Raw genomic sequence first — 25668 nt, 5'->3', positions numbered from 1 at the left:
CGCCACAGGTGGCAGCCACAGGCTGTGACTCTGTTTCTCTAACATGAGTGGGCCAGCACTGTCTGTTTTGTCAGAACCTAAGCTTTGTATACCTGTAGTTGTGCACAAGCCTTGTGGTTATAGGTGTTCATTTCAGAGATGCCTGGGAATGAATGACCAGGACTCCAGTTTTCCTTCTTAGGCAGAAATGTGAATGTCCAGAGCATCACTATTCAACCATTTCCCAACCACTCATCACCTTACATATATAAAATCAGCTATCCATACCCAGAGGTTCTGCATCTGCATATTCAATCAAACACAGATTGGAAATATTTTAAAAAATCACATCCATACTGAACATGCAATGACTTTTACATTGCCATTATTTCCCAAACAATATAGAATAACAACCATACATTGTATTAAAGCATTAGAAATCATTATTTAAAATATGTGAGAGAATATGTACAGGTTATATGAAAATATTGCACCATTTTATAGAAGGGAAATGAGCATCTTTGGTTTGGGTATCTGTAAGGGGTCCTAGAGCTGGTCACCCTTGAATACCAAGGGAGGACTATATTTGCTTACTTAATCATCCATCAAGTATTTAAGCTAGATATTATTGACTATTAACAATGGTAATAATAATCATAACAGTATAAATAACAACCACATCTGTTTTGTGCTTGTTTGATGGCAAATACTATGCCCCAAACAGAGTAGCCCTGTGATACTCCAGTAAGCGCTCTCAGCAGCTGTAGGAGATAGGCTTTATCATTCCTGACCCATGAGAAAACTGAGGTACATAGAACTTAGGTAGCTTTCTTAAAATCACATAGCTAATACACAAGGGAGAAAGTGTTTGAATTTAGGGATTCTGTGATTAGAGAAGAGAGGGGCTTGTGAGAAGGGCCAGTCTCGGGGTAATAGTGAAAGAACTCTGCTTCCACTCCTCCGTTTTGGCCAGCGGTACCTGCATCATGGGCATCTAAGTCACTGCATCCTTCAGGGTCCAGCTGTGACTGCTGGAGTTTGCACTCCCATCTTCACTGTAGGGCAGGTTCTCCTCTAGTCCCAGGAAAGACTCCTATTTATCATTCATGAATTTACTTATTTTTTTATTTTCGGGGGGCAGGGATAGAAACCAGGGCCTTGCACATGCTAACCAAGCACTCTACCATTGAGCTATGCCCAGGGCCCCGTAAATTGTGAATTTAAATCTATGGAGGATTTTTCTGCCATGGGATTTTACACTTTCAGATTTTCTTCTCAGTGTAGAGCCCAGGCTGTGTGGGCTCCAGGATTAAATCTCTGCATGACTTCTTCATGTCATTTATCCTTAGTTTTCTCATCTGGACATGGGGACAATATCAGAGGGCTGCTACAAGGACTAAGTTAGATAATGCCCACAAGACAGCAGCTCTTGTACCTGGCTTCTTTTTCTTCTACTTTTTCTGTTCCACCTCTTTTAGGATTTCATGAATTAGGAGAAAGTGGAGGAAATCTTTGGGGGGGGGGAGGGATAGTCAATCCTCTCTGATGTCACGTAGGCAAGGCAGCCTCATTATGACTGGCAGAAGGTTATAGTACACGTGTGTGTCTGTGTGCACAAGTCTTCGTGAGTTTGTGTGTGTGTTGCTAGAGATGGACAGGGAAGACAGAAGACAAGAGAAATGAAGGAAGTCAGAGCAGAAAATGGAAAGCGTAAGGGCCTGAACATTTGTGTAAACCACCTTTAAAGATAGACTGGTCACATGTGTCTACTTAGGCAAATCTTTATATTAAACTGCTTCTAGTGTATCTGAGGAAAGGAGATGCAAGCTATCATTTGAGTGAGATTTGGTCTCACTATTAGACCCAGGGAGAAGATTATCTGAGCCAAGTGTTAGGAGGCATGTAGTAATGTGAGCCTTCCATAAATTTCATTAACCTCCCTCCCTTGGGAATTTTGCCATGTCTAGGTGCCACATGTACTATGATTCCTTTAATGTTTTCTTAACATTAACCAACTTCTAAACTTTAAAGTTCATCATGAGAATTAATACTATCTAGGAAACATGGGTTTTTTTTGCTAATTATATATATATATATATATATATATATATATATATATATATATATATATACATGATATATATATATATGTGTGTGTGTGTGTGTGTGTGTGTGTGTGAGTATATATATATAATATTGGTTGAAATAAAACTCATCTGTTCAAATTTCAACTGTTTATCCAGGTTCCTCTGAAATCATCTCATGTGCCCCCTGAGAGAATGGGCCATTTAGAAAAGGTGAGAAGGAGACTTAGTTCCAGCTTTCCTACCTCTTGGATATATGCCCAGGGGTAAGTGAGCCCCTCTTTAAGTCTTTCTACTCATTGCATGAAATTACTGAACCCAGGTCCTTTCAAAATCATCCAGTCCTGGAATCCCCTCTGTCTCTTCTGGCCACATAGTCCTCTAGTACCTCCTGGGCACCACTGGTGTTGGGAAGTAGCCAAGTGCCACAGCCTGACCAAGCTCAGTGCACTTCTGTATCTGTCCCTAAATCAGGTGCCTCTGGCTTCTACCTACTGGTTCTGGTTTTATTCTGTAGGACTTAGCCTTTCTCCACATGACTTTTCTGAAATGGGGACAGCTCTGATGTGCCTCCAGAGACTGAGCATTGTTGAACAGGATGGGATCCTCCCCCTTGTGGTTTTGCCATTCTATAGGGACAATCATAATAGCAATAACACTGCTCAGGTCCACAGGTAGTTCCTCTGTGCCAGGCACTGGGCCGATACCCTCCAAAGACATGATCTCCATTAGTTTCATGGCCCTTTTGGTTATAGGTGATGATATTGGATTGTAATGACATGTTGGGGACAGGAGATCAGGTGGGCAACTCCTATTGGTTTCACCTCTGGCTGACCTTCTAAGCTTTCCCACATTCCCTTCGGTTTCGCCAAGCCTCCCAGCCTTATTTTTGCACAGTTGGTGTTGAGGACACAGGGAAGGGAGCTTCTACTTGGCTCTGTTTTATTCCATGCTGTGGGAGATGGTCCATCACTCAAGGCTGCTGAAATCTTTTTGGATCCCAACTATGTCATGTCACATATTTCTACCTTTCTCAACTGGTGTCATCAGAAAATCTGATAGCATGTGGCCTTTATTTTCTTCCAAGTCATTGATAAAAATGATGAATAGGAAAGAGCCAGGGGACTGAATACTCTTGATGCTGTTAGAAAACACACTCTACACTTGTGTAATTTATTAATTACCACTCTCCGAGTACTGCATTCTACAAGCTATTGAATCCTCCTAATTACACAGGCCCGCGCCTATTTCTCCATCTTATTCACAAGATATGAGAATCTTGGACCTGCAATTATAGGATAAGAAAGAAGATATGCATTAAAGGATTAAGCTTGCCTAGAGAAAAGTTTGGCTTTTGCTCCCAGCTCCCAGGAGGTGACCTTAGCCTCTTGGAAGTCAGAGTGTTTACCTGGGGACCTTGAGCCATGCCAGACAGTCTGTGCTTACAGTGTGATTTATGGTGGGGGTCTTGGGCCATGAGGGGATGGAGACTAGAGTCATCCATGCAGGTGGTTAGGTCTGCACCAACAACCCCCAATAAAAACCCTAGACCGTGCCAGGCAGGGTGGTACATACCTGTAATCTTGGTGACTTGGGGGGCTGAAGCAGGAGGATCACAAGTTCAAGGTCAGTCTGTGCAATTTAGTGAAAGCTGTAAATAAAAAGCAAAGAAGGGCTGGGATATAGCTGAGTCATGAAGTGATCCTGGGCTCAATCTCCAGTGCTGCAAAACAAAACAACCCTGGACCCATGGCTCCATGAGCTTCCATGATTATCTAAACTCTGTGTGTCACCAGTGTGGATTGTAAGTGCTGTCCTTAGGATTACACTGAGAGAGGACAACTGGAAGCCCGTGCCTGTTCTCTCCTAGACCCTGCCCCATGTGCCTCTTCCCTTTGCTGACTGAGGTCTCTTATCCTTTAGCTGTGATCTATCATGACTGTGAGTATGACAACTTTGCCGAGTCCTACGTGTCCCTCCAGACGATCAGTGACCCTGCAGGCGGTCTCAGGGACTCCGGAACTACAAAAGGAACCTCTGGATTATATTAAATGCTTTCTTTGAAACCAGAGTACAGATCTTTCTGGGCTTCTCCCAGGATCTGCTCTCTAGCTTCCCTAAATGGCTCCTTAAAAGGGATACTATGGAAAGCAAGCCTTTTCTTTTCCTTACAAATCAGCTTTCTCCCTCTCTCCAGAACTGACCTTCTCCATGGTTGCTCTGTGTGGTTTCATGAGTACTCATTCTGTCTCCTTCTGGATAAGATATTGTATTATCCAGGAGGATTCCAAACTTGGGTCTCTTTAGGAAAGGCCCTGTTCAAATTCACGTGTTCACTGAGAAGAGCATATACACTGTGCTGCCCGTTTATACTTGAGCCTCCATTAATCAGACCACTAACAGAACTGGGCTGTCACTTACAGAGACTTCAGCAGAGGGAAGCTTCATTTTGGCGCTGCTGTGGCTTTTCCTAAGCATGAAGGCGAAGGTTCTTTCCAGGCAGGGGAGCAGGCTTGCTGGGTTCCCCAAAGGGCTTTGTTGAGGGTGAGGGAGGAGAACACTGAAGGTGTGATAGAGAACTGATGACAAGGTACACGGACACCCAAATTTTGTTGGAAAATCAAAGGGTGAGGACCAGCACTTTATTCCTTATCTGACATTTTTGTGTAGCCACATGGACAAGTGTGCAATGACTTTCCAGAGATTGGAGATTTTCCACTGCAACCAAGCTGGGCATATGAGGCAGGTGTGTGCCTAGAGGAAGCCCACTCCTGACCTCATTTTATGAGAGGTTGACAGAGAGCCAGGTTCTTGGTGCTGCAAGGGGAAAGTGTCTTTAAGTGGAAAATGTGATCCTTTATGGATAGGTTTTTTTTTAATCTCACCTCTGCCCTATGCAACTCTACCTTTTAAAGACACCCTATAAAATGGAGACACTTTTACCTTCATGCTAACTTGGGAAGTATGACCCCAGTACATTTGTTTCTATCTTCCAAGGTTGTTTTTTGTGGCTTTATCCTATGAGGATGTTTTTACCTTTAAACCATTCCTAATCTATGTGTTGGGAAAGATGGTCTATTTTCCTTTCCTCTGTCTCTCCCTGTTCTTCATCCTCTGATTGAGGACTAAGGGATGAAGGTAATCATGAAGATAATCATATGGGGCAGTTCATCCCTCCCTCCACCCTGCACTACAGTGGGGGCTGTAGAACACATGACCCAAGGAGCTGCAATCTCTCACAGGAAAGCAGGAATCCCTGGAGAATCTTCATTTCTACCTTCCTGAGGTCAGAGATGTTAGAAAATGTGAGGAGACACTACACTATAAATGTGAACTGACCGTTGGCTCCCAAGAAGAAAGGTCTTCACATTTAAAGCCATTAAAGAATGGAAGTTTCTTGGGGGCAGGAACCATAGGAATTCACTGTTGAATAAAAGTGCTGGCCAGCCCTGACCCCTGACTCAGGACTTCAGGACTCTTGGCCAAGTTGGATCTGGAAATGCAGACTCCTTTTTCCCAGTGGCCACATAACTGCATCTGGGCAGCCACCAGCTACATGCTTTGGATGTTCATGAAAGCTCCCAGCACTGCAGGGGTGTTGCCAAAGATAATTCTGTGCAATAATCATTCATGATGGGTTTAATGCCCTGTGCCTGACCTTCTCCGCATGGACTTACACTAGGGGAGCCCTCGTAGCCTCTCGGGGGATAGCTGAAATACTTTTGATTGGAGGTCCCAAAAGACTTACCAATTCAAACTAATCCTTGGTACTGGGGACTGAACCCAGGGTCTCTCTACCACTGAGCTACATCTCCAGTCCTTCTTTTTCTTTTTCTTTTGTGACAGGGTCTTACTAAGTCGCCCAGGTTGGCCTTCCTGCAGCGGAAGAGGCTCTTCAGCCTTTGGTACTTTGACCAATGTGTTGGTAGCAGCCAGAGGCAGGATGGTGTAATGGTCACTGCTTGTGCTTGATGCCAGCTTGCCTGTTTGAGGGAGGATACATGCTTCTACACCGTATTGTTGAGTCTTAACATCTCAGTGCCTTAGTAAAACTCTACCTCTATAGGGTTACTGTGAAAATAAATTGATTATGTAAATGACCTGGTCCATACAAAATGTTCAGTTAGTTATTTTCCTTCTTAGCCAGAACTCCTGTCCCTAAGCCTGGGACCTCAGGGGGCCCTGGGCTTCTGTGCCCTGAACTGCCACAGTTGTGCAAGCACTCTTGGATCTCCTGTTACAACTGGGAGCCGGCAACAGACCAAAATAAAGGAGGGGGGCAAGTGGAGAGGGCATAGCGAGACTCTGGAGGGAGTCTGACCAGGTCAGCTGGGAATGCCTGTCAGCCATCCAGGGTGGCTTCTCCTCTGCCCGGCTCCTATGTGGGCCTGGAGGTGGGTGAGTGACTCACACGGGTGCCCTCCCTGCCCCTGTGCCCAAATGCTCAGCCCTCCCCAGAGCCAGGGCTCACCTAATCCCCACAGTGGGAGTCGGGGGGCATCCGCGCCTGTGCTGATGTCTAGGGTTGCACGGCTGTGACTTCACACTCTGCAGCATGTGCAGCTGAGGCCTTGGTGCAGCAGTCTTTGCGAGGCCGGTAGCGAGGTCAGCTTGGCAGCCACCTCTTCTGCAGCCCGGATCGGGCCTCAGGCAGCTGGTGCCCCAGGAACAGAGGAGGGGATGGCTGAACAAGAAGCAAGTGGGCTGCAGGTCCTGCTGCGCACGCTTCAGGTAGGAAGTGGTGGAGAGGGTGCAGATGTGGTGGGCTGGGGTCTTTGCCTGGCTGGCCTCTCTTGGAACTGAGCACATGCAGTCCCCTCTGGCAGCCAGTGGCCCCATTTGCTAAATAGGCCATAGAGCAGGAGTGAGCTCTCACCTTGAAGCTGACCTAAGTGATGCTGGGGTGTTTAAATATTAAACACGACAATGTTGATGATTGCTCTGCTTAAATTATTGAACCTGGTGGGATCAGAGGCTGCAGCTAAAAGATCCAGATGGAAAAGATGGAGTCAAAAGCTTGTCTGGCAAGTGAAGGAGGCATATTAAAGCTTTCTGAACAAGGTTGGGGACCTGCCGGGAGCTGGAGGAACTGCCTAGGAGGAAAGAGTAGCTAGGGAGGGGAGTTGTCTGAGTTTTATTTGCTAAATGGCTATATTTTACCTGCTAAACTGTATTCTGCATCAGAATGGCTTGTGATGCTTAATAACAGTGCATATTCTTGGCAGGATCTGGCCAGAGGCATTTGAATCACCATGGGTTAGGAACTGGGGACTCTGCCTTCCACCTTCCAGGTGATTCTATTCAATTACAATTTTGAGAATCCTTGTTTTAGAGCAATGGTTTGTAAACTTGTCTGCATTGGAATCACTTGGAGAGTTTTAAAAAACACCAATGCCTGGAATGAAATCCCCAAAGATCTGGATTTAATCGATCTGGGGAGCAACCTGAGCACTAGAATTTTGAAAACTGCTTGGAGGGGTCTTAATGTGCAGTTAAGATTGAGAACCACTGCCTTAGACACTTGGGAAGTTGCTTGCACTTAACTGGATTCAGAGGATGCCACAGCTCAAACAGGCCCAAAGGTTCTTCTCCAGTGGGATTTTAAAATCTAAAATTCATGGATGGTGGGGGTGTGTGTGTCACAGAACAATAGGCTACAGGTGGTCCATGAACCCATGTCTCCACTGGGAATATAAACATTTTGCAATACATTTATTTTCCTCTGCTATGAAAAGCTTCCTCAGTTTTCCTGTGATTCTTAAGATTTTCATTCCTAAAAAGTTTAAGAACCAATAAACTCAAACTTCATTTGTATAGCTAAGGAAACCAAGTCTTAAAAATGAACTAGGCTCCTAAAACATCACATGATTACTTAATAGAAGAATTGGGACTAGCAATCAAGAACTTTAAAATTTGGTTGACTTGTACAAGGCAAGAACACATTTGGGTCAGGGGTTGGAAGTGGGGGTGGACCTCAAAATGAATTTTCAAAATAGTCTAGAAATATTTTATCTAGCTGGATGATTTGATTGCTGGGGGTAACAAGTCAGCATTCTGAGCATCTTTCTAATTTCTGACCAGTTATATGGAAATCTTGATTAACTGTGAGCCAAACAGCTGACAGCCTCTAAGTAACAGAATTTGCCTTGCACTCACTGTCTAGAAAAAGAGTAATGTAGTAAGTTGGTGTTAGGGGTCTGGTGAAAATGACCATCCTGTAGTTGACCTGCAGGTTAAGCTCCATCTCCTGTCTTCCCATTATGGGGGAGATATAATTGATATTTAGAATGATCACTCCAGGGCATGGCATGTTCTCAATTATCAAAGAAAAATTTGATTAAATTCAGTAGGCCCAGCATAGTTCCCGATTAGCCAGAACATTAAAATAACACCAACACTCTTCCTGTGTATACTGCAGGTGATCAGAGTTTTGTTATAGAATTGACCCAGGTTCCCAGACTGCCTCCCATAATGTGCTTCCTTCCATTTTCCCTGTCACTGTCCCCATAGAAGAAGTCAGAATTTTGAAATACTTTAGAACCCAGAGCATACATTCTGGGGAATGATATTTCATAATGGGTTTTATGTCCTGTCCCTGCCCTTTTTCCCAGGGACTTAAACTAGGGGAGTCCACATAGCCCCGGGGGTTGGGGGGATAGCTGAAACACTCATAATTGGGATCCAAAAAGATTTAATCAAACTAATCCCTTGGCACTGGGGATTGAACCCAGGGCTCTCTACCCCTGAGCTACATCCCTAGCCCTTCTTTTTCTTTTTATTTAGTGACTGGGTCTTGCTAAGTTGCCCAGGCTGGCCTTGAACTTGGGATCCTCTTACCTTAGTCTCTCAAGTGGATGGGATTACAGGTGGGCACCATGGTGCCGACTTGAGATCACATGTTTTCTAAGAATACCCCAGAACATTGCCCAGGGGAGGAAGAAAGAGAATAGAAGGCCCAAAAGAGCAAGCTCAGTGTGACAATCCCATGACAAGATTGCAGAAGTCTCCATCCTCAAAAACATCACCATTTCTGTCTGTTTGGGGTCACAAAATAAACCAGGTCAACAAGAAATATTAGTTTTCTGCCTGTTACTGTTTCCCACACAAGTGGGGAAGGAGTAAGTGATTTTTCCTACCTCAGTTTAAACACAGCCTTATCTGTGTTCTGAAAGTGTGAGAATCGATTTTCTACCAAGACATTTTCTAAGTTCCTGGACTTGACAGCTTGAGTGTGAGGCAGAAAATCAGATTGGCCCACGTGGGCCTGGGTGAAAAAGAGGCCATCCCAGCACAGGTGCAAGAAGCAAAGGACTGGATCCAGCCCCATTTCTGGCACTTGCCAGCTGTTTTTCCTTAGGGCAATGCCTCAACCTCCCTGGGCCTCCATTTATATAGCTGTAAAAGGGGAACAATAAAAATAGGTTCCTAAGCACTGTGTGTGAGGATTAAGAGAACACATTAGAAAGGCACTTGTAAGCTATAAAGGGCTGTTCAGATGACTGTGGTTTTTCATTATTTCCCTGGTCAAGTACACTGTGGAGTGGCTTGGAACACTTGCCCACACTTTTCATCAACATGCCCTGCTTTTTCCTGGGTGAACTCCAATATACTTGGGAAAAAGAAAGGTGTCTCATTCTGTCCTGCTCTCATCTCTCCATGTGGTTTGAGCTAATGGGGAAGATGGGGAACTGCCAGGGTAGCAGGATGTGGGCTCCATGCCAGCTCTCACCCCGTGAGCCCTCATCCCACAGTGTCCTGCGAAATGCCAATTAAGTACCTTATTGAAACATGAAAAATGCATAGTTATTAGATCAGCTTTGGCACGCTTTGAGCTGTGATATGGGCACATTTTTGCTGTTTGCATTCAGACTTTATTATTTTATGCTATAGCTGATCAAACTGAATCCCAGGTCTGCATCTTTGCCAAAATGTGCATTGCTAACTCCTTTTCTGAACTTGGGTTCCAAGAACATCATCTATTATGGATTGCAAATGAGACTTCAGGATGTGGGGTTTCCTGTCTCAAGTCAGCCTTGACCTTAGATAATAGAAAACCTGGACTGGGGTGACCAGTCTGTATTTTTCTCTTGGATTTGATTTTCTAAGGATTATTTCCAAGACAACAGGTTACTTCAGCCCCTGGGCTGCAATGAGGGGATGATTGGAAAAATGATGACTGATATATTTCATTCATAGCACTTAGGAGTTTTGCTTCCAAAACATGTGTTTGATCATTTTCATTGTAGAACTCTCCATAGAGAATGTAGGAATATCCATCTATTATATCCATAGGGCCAGGTGGAGCGGAAACTGAGATTTCCCCTTGGACGGAAATAGAAGGGTTTGGACAAACCAAGAGAAGAATTTTCCTTTTAGATAGCAAACACTGTATAGACTTTCCAAAGCTTGCCAGGATTTCTCTGGTGAAGTATGAACTTTCTGAATTTCTTGGAGACTCCTGCTTCAACACGGAAGCAGACCGAAATCTGTCTTAATTTTGAGCATCAGTGGAAGAAAAGACAAATAAAAACTCCATTAGGACAAATGCCAAATGGGAAAAAGACAAAAATGTCCAGAAATAACATGGGTCAGTGCCTAAGGAATGACAGCGCCAAACTAAACAGTGAATGAGGGCGTGGTGGCATGTAGGTGTGGCTGAGCTGGAAATGGGGGCAAGGGGTCATTTGGTGTTTTTTCCAAGTCCTTGTTGCCTTCACAGTTTCTTAAATTCCTTGGAATTAGAGATTGGAGAAAAATGAACAATTATTATGGATGTGCTTCGGGACAAACTCACCTCCACTGCCTCATGTCACTTTTTCTGCCATTTGTGAGGGAGATGCAGCTGTTCTGTCTTACAGGGGAGGACAGCCATGGCCAAGGTTAAGCTGCTCAGGACTCAATGATAGCAACTTGGTGAAGGGGGTGTGAAGCAGCTCTTGTCACTAGGAAGCTTTCCCCCTACTCTGTTTCTTAAGTGAGCTAGGACATACTGATTTATTCTTTTTGAGGAACTACATTTTCTTGACTGAACCTGAACATGAAGAGGACCCGTGAATTTCCTATAATAGAGGGAGGGTTATTTAGAACTTAAATCATCTTCCACATCCTAATTTGGTGTGAAGGTAAATAACTCCTGCTAAAGGAAGGTAACACATGATTTTTTGGGTCGATTGGATATCCTCAATATCCATCTGTCTATCCATCCATCCATCCATTCATCCATAGCTTTCTCTGGGCTAGAAGAGATTCAGAGAGGACTATTGGGTAGGATGATATGCTAGGAAGACCAAAGTCTATGAATCTTGGCTTATCTGCTCAAAACTTGTGTGATTCGGGACAAATAATTAAATCTTTCTTTACTGAAATTTCTTCATCTGCAAAATGAGTATTTTAATTTCTACTTATAGGCTTATTGTAAGTTAAAAGAAATGTCATTTCCTCATGGCACTGAGTTTGATTAAACCAAAACATTAAAAAAAATTAAAGGAGATGGAGATGGAAATGTCTAAGTGTTGGAGGGTCTTAAGTGACAAGCTTCAGGTTCACTGTGGCCTTGGTAATGGCTCCTTATCCCTGAATGTTGGTGATGGGACCATAGCTAAGGTGACAATTTTAGAGCTATTTGGACTGGAAGACATTGGATATGACTGAAACACCATTTTTTTTTTCTTATCAAAGAATATGGTGTGTTTTTACCCTCCTTATTCTTGACCTGGACTTTTTCTTATACCTGCCTCCAGCCCTTCAGCCCCAACCTTGAGCCTTTCTTGTTACTTACCTGACTCTTGCCTGGTACCCCATCCCAAACCTGTCCCCAACCCTAATCCCACCCCACAGTGGAAAGCTGGGATGAGTTGAGGATCAGAGATTGTAGAGGAGAACTGTTTCAAAATACTTGATTTTTTATTGTTCTAATTTGGAAGAAATGCAAGTTACTTCCAGGGCAGCATTGAAATGTTCTTTTATCCAAGCAGCTCAGACAGAATGGTTGAATTAAAAAACACCAGAGTTGAGTCAAAAATTCTCATCTTCACTTGAGAACCGAGGGAAGTTGGTATTTGCTTGTCCCAAGCCCAGATTCTTGATCTGACTCCCTGAAAACCCGCCTTTGCAGGGCAGAGGATAAAGCTCAGGGGTCCAGCAATGCTTTGAGGTATAGCTGGAAATTTGGCATTGCTGGTGACCTGCTGAGATTTTGGCCAGCAGAAAGACCCACACCCACTGCAGAAAATTGTAACCTTTACAATTTACTTTACAATTGTAACCTTTAAAATTTACTACTCAACTTATCCAGTTTCTAAAATAGGAACTGGTCTGATGAGAGCCAAACATAGCTTCAGTTGAAGCCCTGGGAGTTGGGGAGGTATGCTATGCAGGAAGATATCTTGGTCATGGTTACCCATCACTGTGTCATGGAACAGGCAGCAACTGATCAGACTGGGTGCTTCTTCGTGTTTCAGAAATGGATGTGTGGAAATACATCCTCTTGAGTGTGATCTCCATGTTCTTTCTCCAGGTCTGAAATGAAGGTAGTAGAGAGTTTGTGGAATCTCTTGTTTTTCACTGTGCAAAAACTGTATGGTCCCTTCCAGCAACAGAGCTGCAAACCAAGTTCTTGTCAGAGAAAAGCATGGTGTAAGGTGAGAGAAAAAAAGGCCAAGAGCAAAGATTCTAGGAATGAAAGAACTGACTATAAAATAAGGTATTGAAGAATGGCATAGAGCATACTCAGTGTGGATTCTTCCTTCCTCTGGCTCTATCCTTTCTTCCTTATTGTCTCTTATTTTTGGGGGGGATAACTTTTCGCAAACCCAAAGCACCTAGAGGAATCCTCTCATGCCCACTTCCTGTCACTACTTCCCCTTTATAACCATTACTCTGATTTATAACACCACAGACTAGTTCTGCATGTTTTCTTCTTCATATAGATAGAATCCTACAGTAAGACTTCTTCTGCATCTGGTTCCTATGCTTAACATTGTGAGATTCCTTCAGTTTGTACATATAGTTAAAAATGTTCATTCTTATTCCTGAGGAGCATGACATTGTGTGATTATATCATATTTTTTTTGTACATTCTGGAGTTGGTGATATTTGGGGGTAGTTTCCAGTTTGGGGCTATAATAAAATAGTGCTGCTATGGACGTTATTGTATGTGTCTCTTTGAACATATGTCCATGTATATTGTGTGTATACCTAATAGTGAAATTTCCATAGGAAACCCACATTTTCAGCCTTAGTAGATAACAACAAAATTTTTTAAAAAATGGTTGTTCTAGAATACACACCCATTAGCCACATAGACGCCACTCGTTGGTGAAGATTTTGGATGTTCAGACCCCTTGCTAGAGCTTGCCTAACACATGTTTATTAGCTGAAAGTGTTTTGAGTGCATTGCCTCTAAGGATTCTGTAGGATTCATGTCTTTATGTGTACAATTTCCCCTACTTGGTCCCTTTCATAATAATAGTAAAAACAATAACTCACACTTATTATACAGTTTCTGTAAGTCAGGAGCCACGCAATGCTCTTCATATGCATCATCTCATTTAATCTTTGCAACTGTCCTAGGAGGTGAGTAATATTATCCTCATTTTAAAGCTCTAAAATGGAATCTTGAAGAGGTTAACAAATTTCCTACGTATACAAAGTGAGAAAGTGGCACAGCTAGAACGTGAGTGGAGGGAAACTTCCTCCTGCAGAAGCACCCTTGGTAAGTGTATTAACTCTTTAAGGGAAAGGAGAGGCATTGGGAAGATTCTGTATAGATTTTCCCAGGTGGAGGTGTCTGCTGGGGAACATGAAAATTGCCACGTGGCAGATATGGGGAGGGTGGCAGCTGTCCCCCCAGGCTGGAGGAACTGGCCCAGAGGGCAGAGAACAGGTGCCCAGTGCAGGGATAGGCAAACTTTTTCTGTAAGGGATTGGAAGATTTTTAGGCTCCTTGGGTCATAGGATCTCTGTTGCAACTACTCAACTTTGTTCACGTAAGCTGTAGACAATACACAAATGTATAGTCATGGCTGTGTGCCAGTAAAACTTTATGGACAAAAACAGGTGGTAGGTTGGTTTGGGCCCATGGAGTGTGGTGTGTGGGCCCTGGCCTGGGGGCCTCGGGCTTCAAGTCTGGAGACCTCACCCACAAGTGGATGGGGTGGAAAGAAAGTACTGTAGCAGCAGGGGACATCTTCTGCTGTAGATTGCCAAGTGTCCTCTTCCATCCCAGGCTGCTATCCTATCATGTCTTTGTGTGTCAGTTCTTCTCCGCAGAAGCCTGGCAGATTGTGAAAGGCACAGTTCAGTGTGCCTGTGTCCCTGAATTTCCTGCTGCCCGGCTGATCTAGGCATCTGCAGAGATGGAGCTCCTGTCTTTCAGCCCCCTGGGATGCCATGCAGAGCATGCCAGAAGCACTGGCTGGTGTAAGGTGACTCCCTTGCAGATACCATCTGCATTCCATGGTACCATCAGCACACAACCCATGTTCCAACCAGCATATCTCAAACTAGGTTCTGAGGGACACCAGTGTTTCCCAAGATGCTACTGGGTGGTCCACTCAAAAACTGCTAGAGGAGCATATAGATTTGCAGTGTCAGGATAGATAAATTTACTAGATTCCTTTACAGAAGGACCCTCGACCTTTTAAAATCTTTTAAAACCTGCATGTCTTTTATTTTTGGTTTAAATGTTTTTTACTCAGGGTGGACCTGATAACACAGTTGGCTATCCAATGTCCAAATGTTCCACCTGTCATTCTGTGTCATCCCCGAGAGTCATTTCCATACTTCTCCCCTTCTTTCACCAGGATCAGAATCTTGTCTATTTTGTTCATTTTTTAATCCCTACTATTTAAACTACTGCCTAGAGCATAGTAGTTGTTTGACCAATAAAATGTGCATGGCATATTAACAAATTTGGGCTCTAATTTATGGCATTTTTAAATCATTTTGGAAATGGGATAAAGTTTTTTGGGCAACCCCTTACACATTATTAGGAATCCATGGAACACATTTAGTGAACAATGGTTTTAGGCCAATGCCATGTTCATTACTACTGGCTGACTTTTTCCTGGCCTCACATCCTTGGCATGTTGATGTGAGTGAATTTAAAGTCATTTCTATTGGAAACCAAGCGTAATTTCTCTGCTTGGTAAATTCCACCAGTTTGATGACTCTACCACCCATCTGTAGACCTTGAGTTGACATGAATTCTTGCCCTTAGTTGATTGGGAGGAAAAAAAATTAAGCAACAGATGTGGAGGTTTAGAAAAAGATTCTTCCTGGAGGCTCAAGAGAGCCATTTTGATTCTGATCAGGAAGCCATATGGCGATAAGAACAGCTTTAGCTTCAGGTTTCAGGTTAAAGGCAGGGTCAGATTTCAGAGTTGGGGTATCTGATGAAACTTTTCCTAGGGGACTTGGAAAAAAGCAGCTTAGTCAATAAGTGGTCAGTAATGAATTCTCCCTCACCCTTCCCTAGCCCCCCAAACAATGTGTGTGAACATTTCTAATCTCCAGATCCCACCAAGCAGTGTGTTTGATGTCCTGCATTCCTGACCCTGGAGCATCTTTATCCCAGCCCTCAAAGACAGACTTAATCCAAGTGGCTCCTTGAAGGACCCCGCAGATATCACTTACTTTTCACACTGGCTAGATAAATGCCATAAGCAATTCTCATTTTCTCCTTGACATTCATTACTCAATCATAACATCTATATCATATGTAGACATAGGGGGGAAATGCCCTAAATGACAGCTAAAGTTTTGGAGGAAAATTGTAGAAATGAGAATATTTGAATTTTGAAATTTTTGGGAGTGTTTTTTCTAACATTTGTTGAGCACTTACTATGTGCTGGGAAATAGTCTAAGCTTTTTCTGTGATCCTCACAACAATCCTGTGAGGTAGGTATGACTCTTTTCCCTCTTCATAGACGAGGAACACAAAGTGCTTGATGGAGATCATGGAGCCTTTAAGTAGCAGTGGGCAAACTGAACTTGGCACAATCTGACTCTAGGCTTTATTGAATTCTACCCATCAGGAGATAACACCCCTTTTTCATTTACTTGTCCTTTCTCTGCCAAATATTTTTTCCTGATAAAAGTAAAACAAGCTATTATTTTAAAAATTTAATTCATATGCAGTTATAAATTATAGAAAGTAAAAAACCTCCCCATCAAACCCCACTCCCTTAAACAACTTCATAAGAATTTGATAAATATTCCTTTAGATATTTGTGTGTGTATATATATATATATTTACACACACATATACTTATATATATGTACAATAATACAATATATAAATATATGGAATATTATATATAGTTCTATAACTATATGTCTATATCTCTATCACTTTAACACACTATCATTCAATTAACTTTTCCTTCATAGCAATATAATTGAATACTTTTCAGACTGGCACATATAGGGTAACTCAATCTTTTGTGATAGTTATACAGTCGTTTTTAAGTGAGTATACCATAATTTAAATAAATAGAAGTGTATTTTCTTCTAGCGCTTCACTTGAACTTGATTTTGTTTATGTACTTTAGTTTTTTTGACATTTCATATGATACATGTTAATAGTTAACTTAATCAAATATTTCTTTCATGGATTACTTTTAGCTGCAAAACTTTTCCCCCACATTCTAAATTTTATACTGAATGATGTTTAAATTTCACACCACACCATTCTCTTTTTCTTAAGCTTTGTTGGTTTCATAGAGCTTCTCTGCCACCCCACACTTCACTAGCACATGCCAACAAACTTATACTCTTTAATTTTCTTCTACTGGATGGTCCTGTTCTTGTACAACCCAATAGAGTTCTGCATGATAATATTTGGAAGTTTTACACTTGATATAAAATGTTTATTTAAAGTGAGCATATTGCTCACTTAACTATAGGTTTTTTGGTCAAATCTTAGGAGGCCAGCCAGAGTTGGTTTTGGACACTGCTGCTGGCTTTCTGTTTGACTTCAGTCTTCCGGGTCAGCATCCTCTATGGTTTTCAGATGTTAGTGCTAGATTTGTCCAGCACTGTAATCTGTTTCCTTGAAAGATTATGGATCCCTTGTTATTGTCTGCTCATGTATTGAATGTTTCCCTATGCCAGAGGCTGAACTAGGTTGTGGGTGACAAGGCACTTAGAATCTTGTCAGCCATAAGTTTCTACTGAAATTCTTCAAGTGCTAATGTCTGGTGTCAGGAAGCAAGAGACCTAGAATCTGTATTCACCTCTGACACCTGTGCTCTATGGATGACTCTATTTGGTGGCGACCAGGTGAGAATGCAGTACCATCATTCCTCCAAGTCCATGGGGGAAGATCGGAAGCCCTAGCAAATATGAGCTATTTAGCTGCATCTATGATCCTATGTTGGTTCATACATGGTCTTTTTTTTTTTCCCTTAAACTACAAGACAGTGATTCTTAACATTTTAGTCCTTTTTCCCTTTCAGGTAGAAGGGTGTGTTTTATCAGCTCTTTTGCTGCTGTGACTAAAAGATCTGACTAGAACAATTTTCGGGGAGGAAAAGTTTATTTAGTGCCACATGGTTTCAGAGGTCTCAATCCATAGACAGCCAGTTCCATTCCTCAGTGCTCCAGGTGTGGCAAAGAGAAGCAGGTCACATGATGGCCAGATACAAAAACCCCAAAGCCACCCCCCCCCCCAAGTGAATCACTTCCACCAGCCATGACCCACCTGCCTCCAGTTACCACCGAGTTAATCCTCCATCAGGGATTAATTCACTGATTACAGTAAGGCTGTAACCCAATCATTTCTCCTCCAAACCTTCTTGCATTGTCTGTCTCGCGAAATTTTGGGGAACACCACATCTGAACCATAACAGGGTGTCACAGATCTCTTTTGAAAGCAAAGACAATTTTCCCAGAAAAACACACATGCACAAACTTGTGAAAATGTTCAGGGTAATAAGGGTTTCACTTTCTCCAAGCTTTTGTCTTATAATATGAGGCTCTTAATAGTCCAAAATACTAGAGTATATTAATCAACTTTCTGTTGCTGTGACAAAAATACCTAAGAAAATCTACTTAAAGAAGGTAAGATTTATTTTGGCTCATGGTTTCGGAGGTTTTGGTCCACAGCCACTCAGCCCCGTCACTGTGGGCTTGCGGTGACGTGAATATGACCACGGTGGTCAGTGTGTGCTGGAAGAGCGCTCTTCATCTCATGGCATCCAGGAAGCAGAGAGAGAAGGGCAGGGGGAGGCCCAGGGACAAGACAAACCCTTCCCAGGCGTGCTCCAGTGACCTACTTCTTCCTGTTTGGCCCTATTTTCTTATAGTTTCCACCACCTCCCGATTGTCCATTCAATCATGACCCCATTAGTGGATTAATCCACTGATGAGATCAGAGCCCTTACAATCCAATCACTTCTCCAAAGCCTCCACTCTGATCATTGCTGTATTGGAAACCAAGTCTTCTACATATGAGACTTTTGGGTACATGCCAGATTCGAACCATCACACAGAGCAAGGGAAATCAAATAAGGGAAATCTTACAATACTGTCCAATTATGATAAATCCTTCAAGCCTCTAAACTAGACACAATATTCTTATCTCAACATTCCAATTTCATCCTAAGTATCTTTCACAGTTGATCTATACTTATGAAAATCAAAAAATACCTCTGATGGATCAACTGAAATGTGATGTTTCATAAAAAGCCTTTTCTGATAACCCAAATAGACGGTATCTCTCCCTTCTCCGCAGTAACACCTAAGCATTTGTATCTTTCAAATGTATCTGTGTTTTGCTTAGTTATAAGTATAGTTGTTCATCTATTCAAAACGTAGGCATTGGGAACTCCAAATAAATGTGGCATGGTCTTTTCCCTCTAGAAGATTAAGGGGAACCAGATACATGTTTGAAAATCTTTGAAAAATTATGGACCTTCTTCTTAGATAAGCATATATATGCACTTAAACAAAGCAGTCAGAAGATTTGCCTATATTCAAGAATTCATGCTATGTAATTGCTTGGGTAGATATGTGATCAAATAATTATAAAGTGTTATTATAAGTGAAAAGATAGCAAAAAGCCCAGTATGTTTTTAGAGGAAGAGGAATCCCAATCAATCACTAACCTTCCATGAACCTCTGCTTCTGATTAATGGTGGATTACATAATTTAGACCAACTTTTGCACTGGAGATAATTAAAAAATATGGATAAAATATAAATACTTTTTCTAAAAAGCCTCAGTGTTCTAATGAGATAATGAGTTTGTAATGGATTGAGGTCAAGGAAGGTGAGAGACCCAGAGGAAAGAGCAAAACTCTCATGCTGTTGCCTTTGTCTCAGTCCATTTCCTGTGACTACAACAGACTACCATAGATGGGGTAATTTATAACAAATAGAAATTTATGGGCTCATAGGTCTGGAGGTGGGAAGTTCAAGACTGAGGGTCCAGCCTCTGGCAAGTGCCTTCGTGCTGTGCCACACGCCAGAAGGGATATTGTGGTGGAAAAGGGATTGGGGGGTACAAAGGCAAGCAAAATTTATCCTTTTATAAGGAATCCACTTCAGTGATCATGGCGTGAATCTCTTCATGAAATCAAAGCCCTCAGGATCTGATCACCTCTCAGAGCTTCTACCTCTTAAGACTGTTGGAAATTAAGTTTCCAACATATGCTTTTTTTTGGGGGGGGGGAACACATTCAGACCATAGCCACCTTGGAGGAATTTACTATTTTGGAATGTGGGCTGAAAGGGTTGAGTTGTGCATCGGGTGGCCTTGGATGTCAAGGAGAACAAGAGTTGGAAAAGAGGGTTTGCCATGAATGGGGACTACTGGTACACTACTCCCTGCTCTGGAGCTGAAACCAAGGACTGCTTTCTAGAGGAGAAGGTGAACTGTATACAAACTATACACACAAAACCATTCCTCCACTCATATGAGTGGCACAGATGAGATTTTTTATTCTTGTTTTTATTTTTATTTTTTGGTACTGGGGATTGAACTCAAGGGTGCTTTGCCAGTGTGCTACATCTCCAGGCTTTTTAATTTTTAATTTTTTAAATTTTAATACAGAGTCTCAGTAGATGGCTGAGGCTGGCCCTGAACTTGCAGTCTTCTTGCCTCAGCCTCCTGAGTCACTGGGATTACTGGCATGTATTACCCTGCATGACCAAAAAAATTCCAAGACTTGAAAGTTGCTCTCAGTTTCTGAAGATCCCAAGTACCTGGTAGTAGCAATTTAAAATCCTCATTGGTGGAAGAAATTATCACATTAGGCCTTACATTAATTTTACAAATACTTTGAAAACCATGCATAATGGGAAATATCTTAATATGGGTGAACACCAGAAGAAATGACAGATGATAGAATTAGATCCACCAGTTCTCCAGAAACTGGAATTACCTACCAGGCATAGAATGTGAGAGAGCTTTGGTTACTATGGTCAAAGGGATAAAAGCCAAGTTTGAAAAATTTGACCATAAACTACATCATAAAACATGATGTGGCAGATTTGTAAAAGAGTTAGTAGAAGTTCTTGAACTGAAAATTAACCCAGTAATTTAAGAGTTCAATGTATAGGTTTAGTTGCAGGTTAGATCTGGCTAAAGAAAGAATTGAAAAATCAGGCCATTAGAAATTATCCACAATGAAACACAGGAAGGTGCAAGGATTAAGCAAGATGAATGGCAGAACTAAGTCTTAGAGGATGGAGTAAGAAGGTCAAAGTTTAACTGGAGTTCTGGAAGGAGAGGAGTGAATGAAGTGGCAGCAATAATTACAAGCAATAATAAGAGTTTCAACCATTTAAAGTATTGTCCTTTCCTTCATAATATCAAAAGCATCTCACTCAAGAGCTACATTTCTTGAAATACCCAGCTCAATTTTATTAAATGTCTGTTGAATTTTTTGGGGTGAGGAAACTTTCCCATTATGTTCTATTCTGTCTTACATTTTTAGAATTATATTAGAAGTTCTTTGAAAATAGTATATTATTTCAAACAATCCTTAAGTAGATGCAAATTCCTGTCTAATGTGGACATTTAAATATCTAAATATCTATATTTGCAATTGTCACTTCAAAAATTAGAGCAAAATGTATAATTGATACTATAGTTGAAGTTTAAGCTCTTATTTATGATGTGCTGATTCATTTTTGACCAGAAAACTCAAATATTCAAGTATTCTACTTATGATTATGCTCTGTTTAGTTTCTTTTTTCATTTTGTGAAACATTGATGCTTTAATATAATAGGAAGTTTTAATAAATTTGAATTACAAACAACTCATCAAAATTTTTCCAATGGGCCAGTATTATAGCAAACTTTGGCAATGGGTTATAAAATTCTAGTCTGGGAACAGATAATTAAAATATTAATATTTATTTGCTTTTGCCCTGTTCTTTTAGTGATATGGAATTCTGATAAGTAATTTCATATTTTCCTTTGAAATAAAGAAGAAATATGATATTTTACACATTCCCTGGAAAGCAGATTCTGAGACAAAGATTTTCATTCAGGAAGCTTAGTTGTGAGTCCTTGGATCCAAATACAGGAGAATGAAGTGTAGGTCCATCTCCTCCAGGAAGTTAAGGTGCACCACTCTTCCAGCATGGGATGTATTCACCACCTCAGAAGCTCTTGGAACCCATCATTCAGGGTTTTACGTAGACTCCATGATGTAGGCATGATGGATTAAATCGGTGACTAACTCAATCCCCAGCACCAGTCCTCTTCTCAGGAGTTGAAGAATAGGGCTGAAAATTTCAATCCCCCAATGATGCCTTAGTCTTTCTGACAACTAGCCCCCAGTCTGAAGCCATCTAGGGGCCCCAAATTACTAGTCATCTCATTAACATATATAAAGACAAGCTGTCACTCCAGTTATTTACAGGTTCTTAGAGAATCTTGTGTCGGGAACTAGGGAGTAAGATCAAATACAACAAAGGATGTTCCTATTACCCCATCACTAAGAAAATTACCAGTATTTTAGGAGTTCTGATGCCAGGAACGTGGAATGAAGGCCAAATATATATTTCTTATTATATCACAATATTGCATGACCTTGGAGATTCTCTTTACCTGGCAGCATTTCCCAGAGAGGGATACTGCTCAGAGCTCTTAGTCACTATTGTTTCCTCTGGTTGGGGGGACAAATGCCTCAGCCCTGAAAGGGAGATGTTGGAGGCACACCTGCAGCATCCTCTACACATGTTTATTGATACATTTGGGCATTTTGAGGCCTTAGTTCATACCCTGGCTTTGCTACTAATTAACTGTGAACTTGGGAAGCCACATAGACCTCATTATCATGGTTTTCTCATCCTTAAAAAAGGAGGTAGGGAGGAGATCAATTTTTCCTCAATATTAGTTATTTGCATGCCACTTTCATGTTTTTCTCCATATTTTGGATCAACTGTATTACTGTTTACTTAACATTTTTGCCAGAAAATTTATTCATTTTAATTTAACTTTATTTAAAGTGAAATATTAGATACAGCCATAAGTATAGGAGTGGTACTTAGCACAAATAGGAAGTAGCCACAAAAAGAAATGTAATGCAAACAGCATGTTATTAAAGTCCAAATAGGTACGGCTGCCTATGGAGTCTCTGAGCCTCAGGCCTGCTCTCTGTTTTCTAAAAAGATTAGCAAATATTGGAGAGATATTGAAAATATACTAATAACTGAGACTTGAGCAGGCATTTCCCAAAAGAAGAATAAACACTTTACTGAGAATAAATATTTTTCTCTATGTGATTCAGTGATATTTAATGCTATGTCTCCTGTGGCATCTAAATCCAGGTCATATACTCTCTGTAGGAGGTTTCTGACCTTTCAAGAATATATTGGATTAGGTAGTCTTTAGGGTAAAATTATATTATTCCATGATTCTCTCCTTGTGTGAGAGGAGTGTTGGAGAAAAGATATGAGTTATAATTTTTTCTTTAAGTCTTACATCTATTAGATTGTGTACTAGCCAGAAGCTTGAGGGATGACATTTATTGCATCAATTTCCATATCTGAAATGTAGCCATATGACTAGCAATGAGAATCCAGTGTTTCAATTTTCCAGTATCTCTCTGGAAGAAAGAGACTTGCTTCCCCTCCTCTGGCGTGGCTGATCTGAAATAGCATGCTCTGCGATCCTTTTCTTATGAGACCATCAGTTTTCATGGAAAAGATGCTTCTTCTGTGCTGACCATAGTTTAGCTCTCGGATCCTGGGACATTCAGGCATTAAAACTCTCTTTCCCACAGTCTTCCTGGAAGACCTCAGGCCCTGCACTGTGTTGTCCAAACCTGCTGCCTTGCTTTCAGAGTTCAGTCACCTCTGCATGATGGGGCACAACCAGGAGCAGAGTTCCCCTTCGTCTTTTAAATTTATTATTAAAACAAAATTAACAGATGACCTTGTATGACATGATATTTTGAAATGTATGTGTGTGTGTGTGTGTGTGTGTGTATGTGTGTGTGTGTATATATATATATATATATATATATATATATATATATATGTATTATGGAATTAACAAGTGCTTTACCTTGTGTAGTTATAATTTCTATGATCAGAGCACAGAATATCTATCCTCTTCACATTTTTCCAGAATGCATCATCATTATCTATAGCACTTTGTTGTACAATGCATCTCTTGAAAATTATTCCTCCAGTCTAACTGTCATGTATTTTCTGACCAATATTTCCACTCCCTCAACCTCTCTGGCCTCTGATAACCAACATTACATTTTCTAATTCTACAAGAGCAGCTTTTTAAGATTCCACATATAAATGGAATCATATAGACTCTGCCTTTCTGCGCTTGGGTTATATCACTTAGCATAACAATCTCCATTTCCATCCATGTTGCCACAAATGGCAGTATTTACTTTATTTTTTATGGATGAATAGCATTATATTCTGTATGCAACACATTTTTTAGCATGTTCTTTTTATTGGTGCATTGTAATTATACATAGTAGTGGAATTCATTATGTCATATTTGTACATGCACATAATACAATACGATCAATCTCTTTCCCAGTATTTCCCTTTTCCTCCTCTCCTCCCTGCCCTTCCTCCACTTGTTCTACTCTACTGATCGCCCTCTATTATTATTTTAATCAGTGCATTATAGTTATACATGTAAGTGGGATTCTCCGTGCCATATTCTTACAGGGACATAGCATAATTTGGTAGATTTCATTTCCTCATTCTTCTCCATGCTCCTTCTTCCCTCCCTTTCAATATCCTTCCTCTACTCTATTGATTGCCCTCTATTTTTGGCAATACATCCAAGACAACTTTCATCCAGTAATGAACACTTAGGTAGGTCCATATCTTGGCTATCATGAGAATGTTTTAATGAACACGGGAAAGCACATATCTCTTTGACCTACAGATTTCATTGCTTTTGGATAAATACCCAGTGGTGGGATTGCTGGATCATATGGTAGTTCAATTTTTGAGAGATCACCATACGGTTTTTCATAGTGGTTGTATTAATTTACACTTCCACCAACTGTGTGCCAAAGTTCCTTTTCCTCCTCATCCTTGCCAACACATGTTATCTTTTGTATTTTTGATAGTGCTGTATTACCTGGGATAAGGTGCTACGTCATTGTGGTTTTGATTTGTATTTGGTTAGTGATATTAAGAATTTTTTATTTACCTGTTGGCCATTCATATGCCTTCTTTTGAGAGATATCTTTTCAGGTCTTTTGTCCATTTTTATATTGCTTTTTTTTGCTATGGAGATGTCATTTGTATTTTGAACATTAATCCTTATCAAATGTACAAGGAGCAAAGTTTCTAGTCTTCTCTAGAACTTCAGCCATATTCTAAGCTTTATTAGGGTTATTGTTCCTGATTCCTTATTCAGCAATAGTTTATCCCAATCCTGGCATCTTTTTAATTTTATTTATTTTTTTATTTATATATGACAGTGGAATGCATTATAAATTTTATTACACATATAGAGCACAATTTTTCATATCTCTGGTTGTATACACAGTATATTCACACCAATTCATGTCTTCATACCTGTACTTTGGGTAATAATGATCATCACATTCCACTATCATTAATAACCCCATGCGCCCTCCTTTCTCCTCCAACTCCTCTGACCTATCTAAAGTTCCTCTATTCCTCCCATGCTCCCTCTCCCTATTGTACTATGAATCAGCCTCCTTATATCAGAGAAAACATTCAGCATTTGGTTTTTTGGGGGATTGGCTAACTTCACTTAGCATTATCTTCTCCAACGCCATCTATTTACTTGCAAATGCCGTGATTTTATTCTCTTTTATTGCTGAGTATATATATGCCACATTTTTTTTTTATCCATTCATCCACTGAAGGACATCTAGTTGGTTCCACAGTTTAGCTATTGTGAATTGTGCTGATATAAACTTGATATGACTGTGTCCCTGTAATATGCTGTTTTTAAGTCCTTTGTATATAGTCCGAGAGAGGGAAAGCTGGGTCAAATGGTGGTTCCATTCCCAGATTTCCAAGGAATCTCCATACTACTTTCCATATTGACTGCACCAATTTGCAGTCCCACCAGCAATATATGGGTGTACCTTTTCCCCCACATCCTCACCAACACTTATTGTTGTTTGTCTTCA

The 25668-nt window shown here is 41.1% G+C and overlaps 1 protein-coding gene across 1 annotated transcript in view; it reads left to right on the top strand.

The window, feature by feature from the left end:
- The first annotated feature begins 6623 nt into the window (after positions 1 to 6623).
- Agbl1 (AGBL carboxypeptidase 1) overlaps positions 6624 to 25668 on the top strand; it is a 762772-nt gene continuing 743727 nt past the window's right edge. The window contains exon 1 of the mRNA XM_076851383.2: positions 6624 to 6794. Within this exon, the coding sequence (XP_076707498.2) occupies positions 6744 to 6794 (51 nt within the window). The 5' untranslated portion in view covers positions 6624 to 6743. The remainder of the gene's footprint in view (positions 6795 to 25668) is intronic.

The sequence above is a fragment of the Callospermophilus lateralis genome, chromosome 3 (assembly GCF_048772815.1).
Source record: "Callospermophilus lateralis isolate mCalLat2 chromosome 3, mCalLat2.hap1, whole genome shotgun sequence".
Classification (NCBI taxonomy): domain Eukaryota; kingdom Metazoa; phylum Chordata; class Mammalia; order Rodentia; family Sciuridae; genus Callospermophilus; species Callospermophilus lateralis.
Note: the sequence above shows the minus strand (reverse complement) of the source record. Positions and strands in the feature narration are given on the sequence as shown.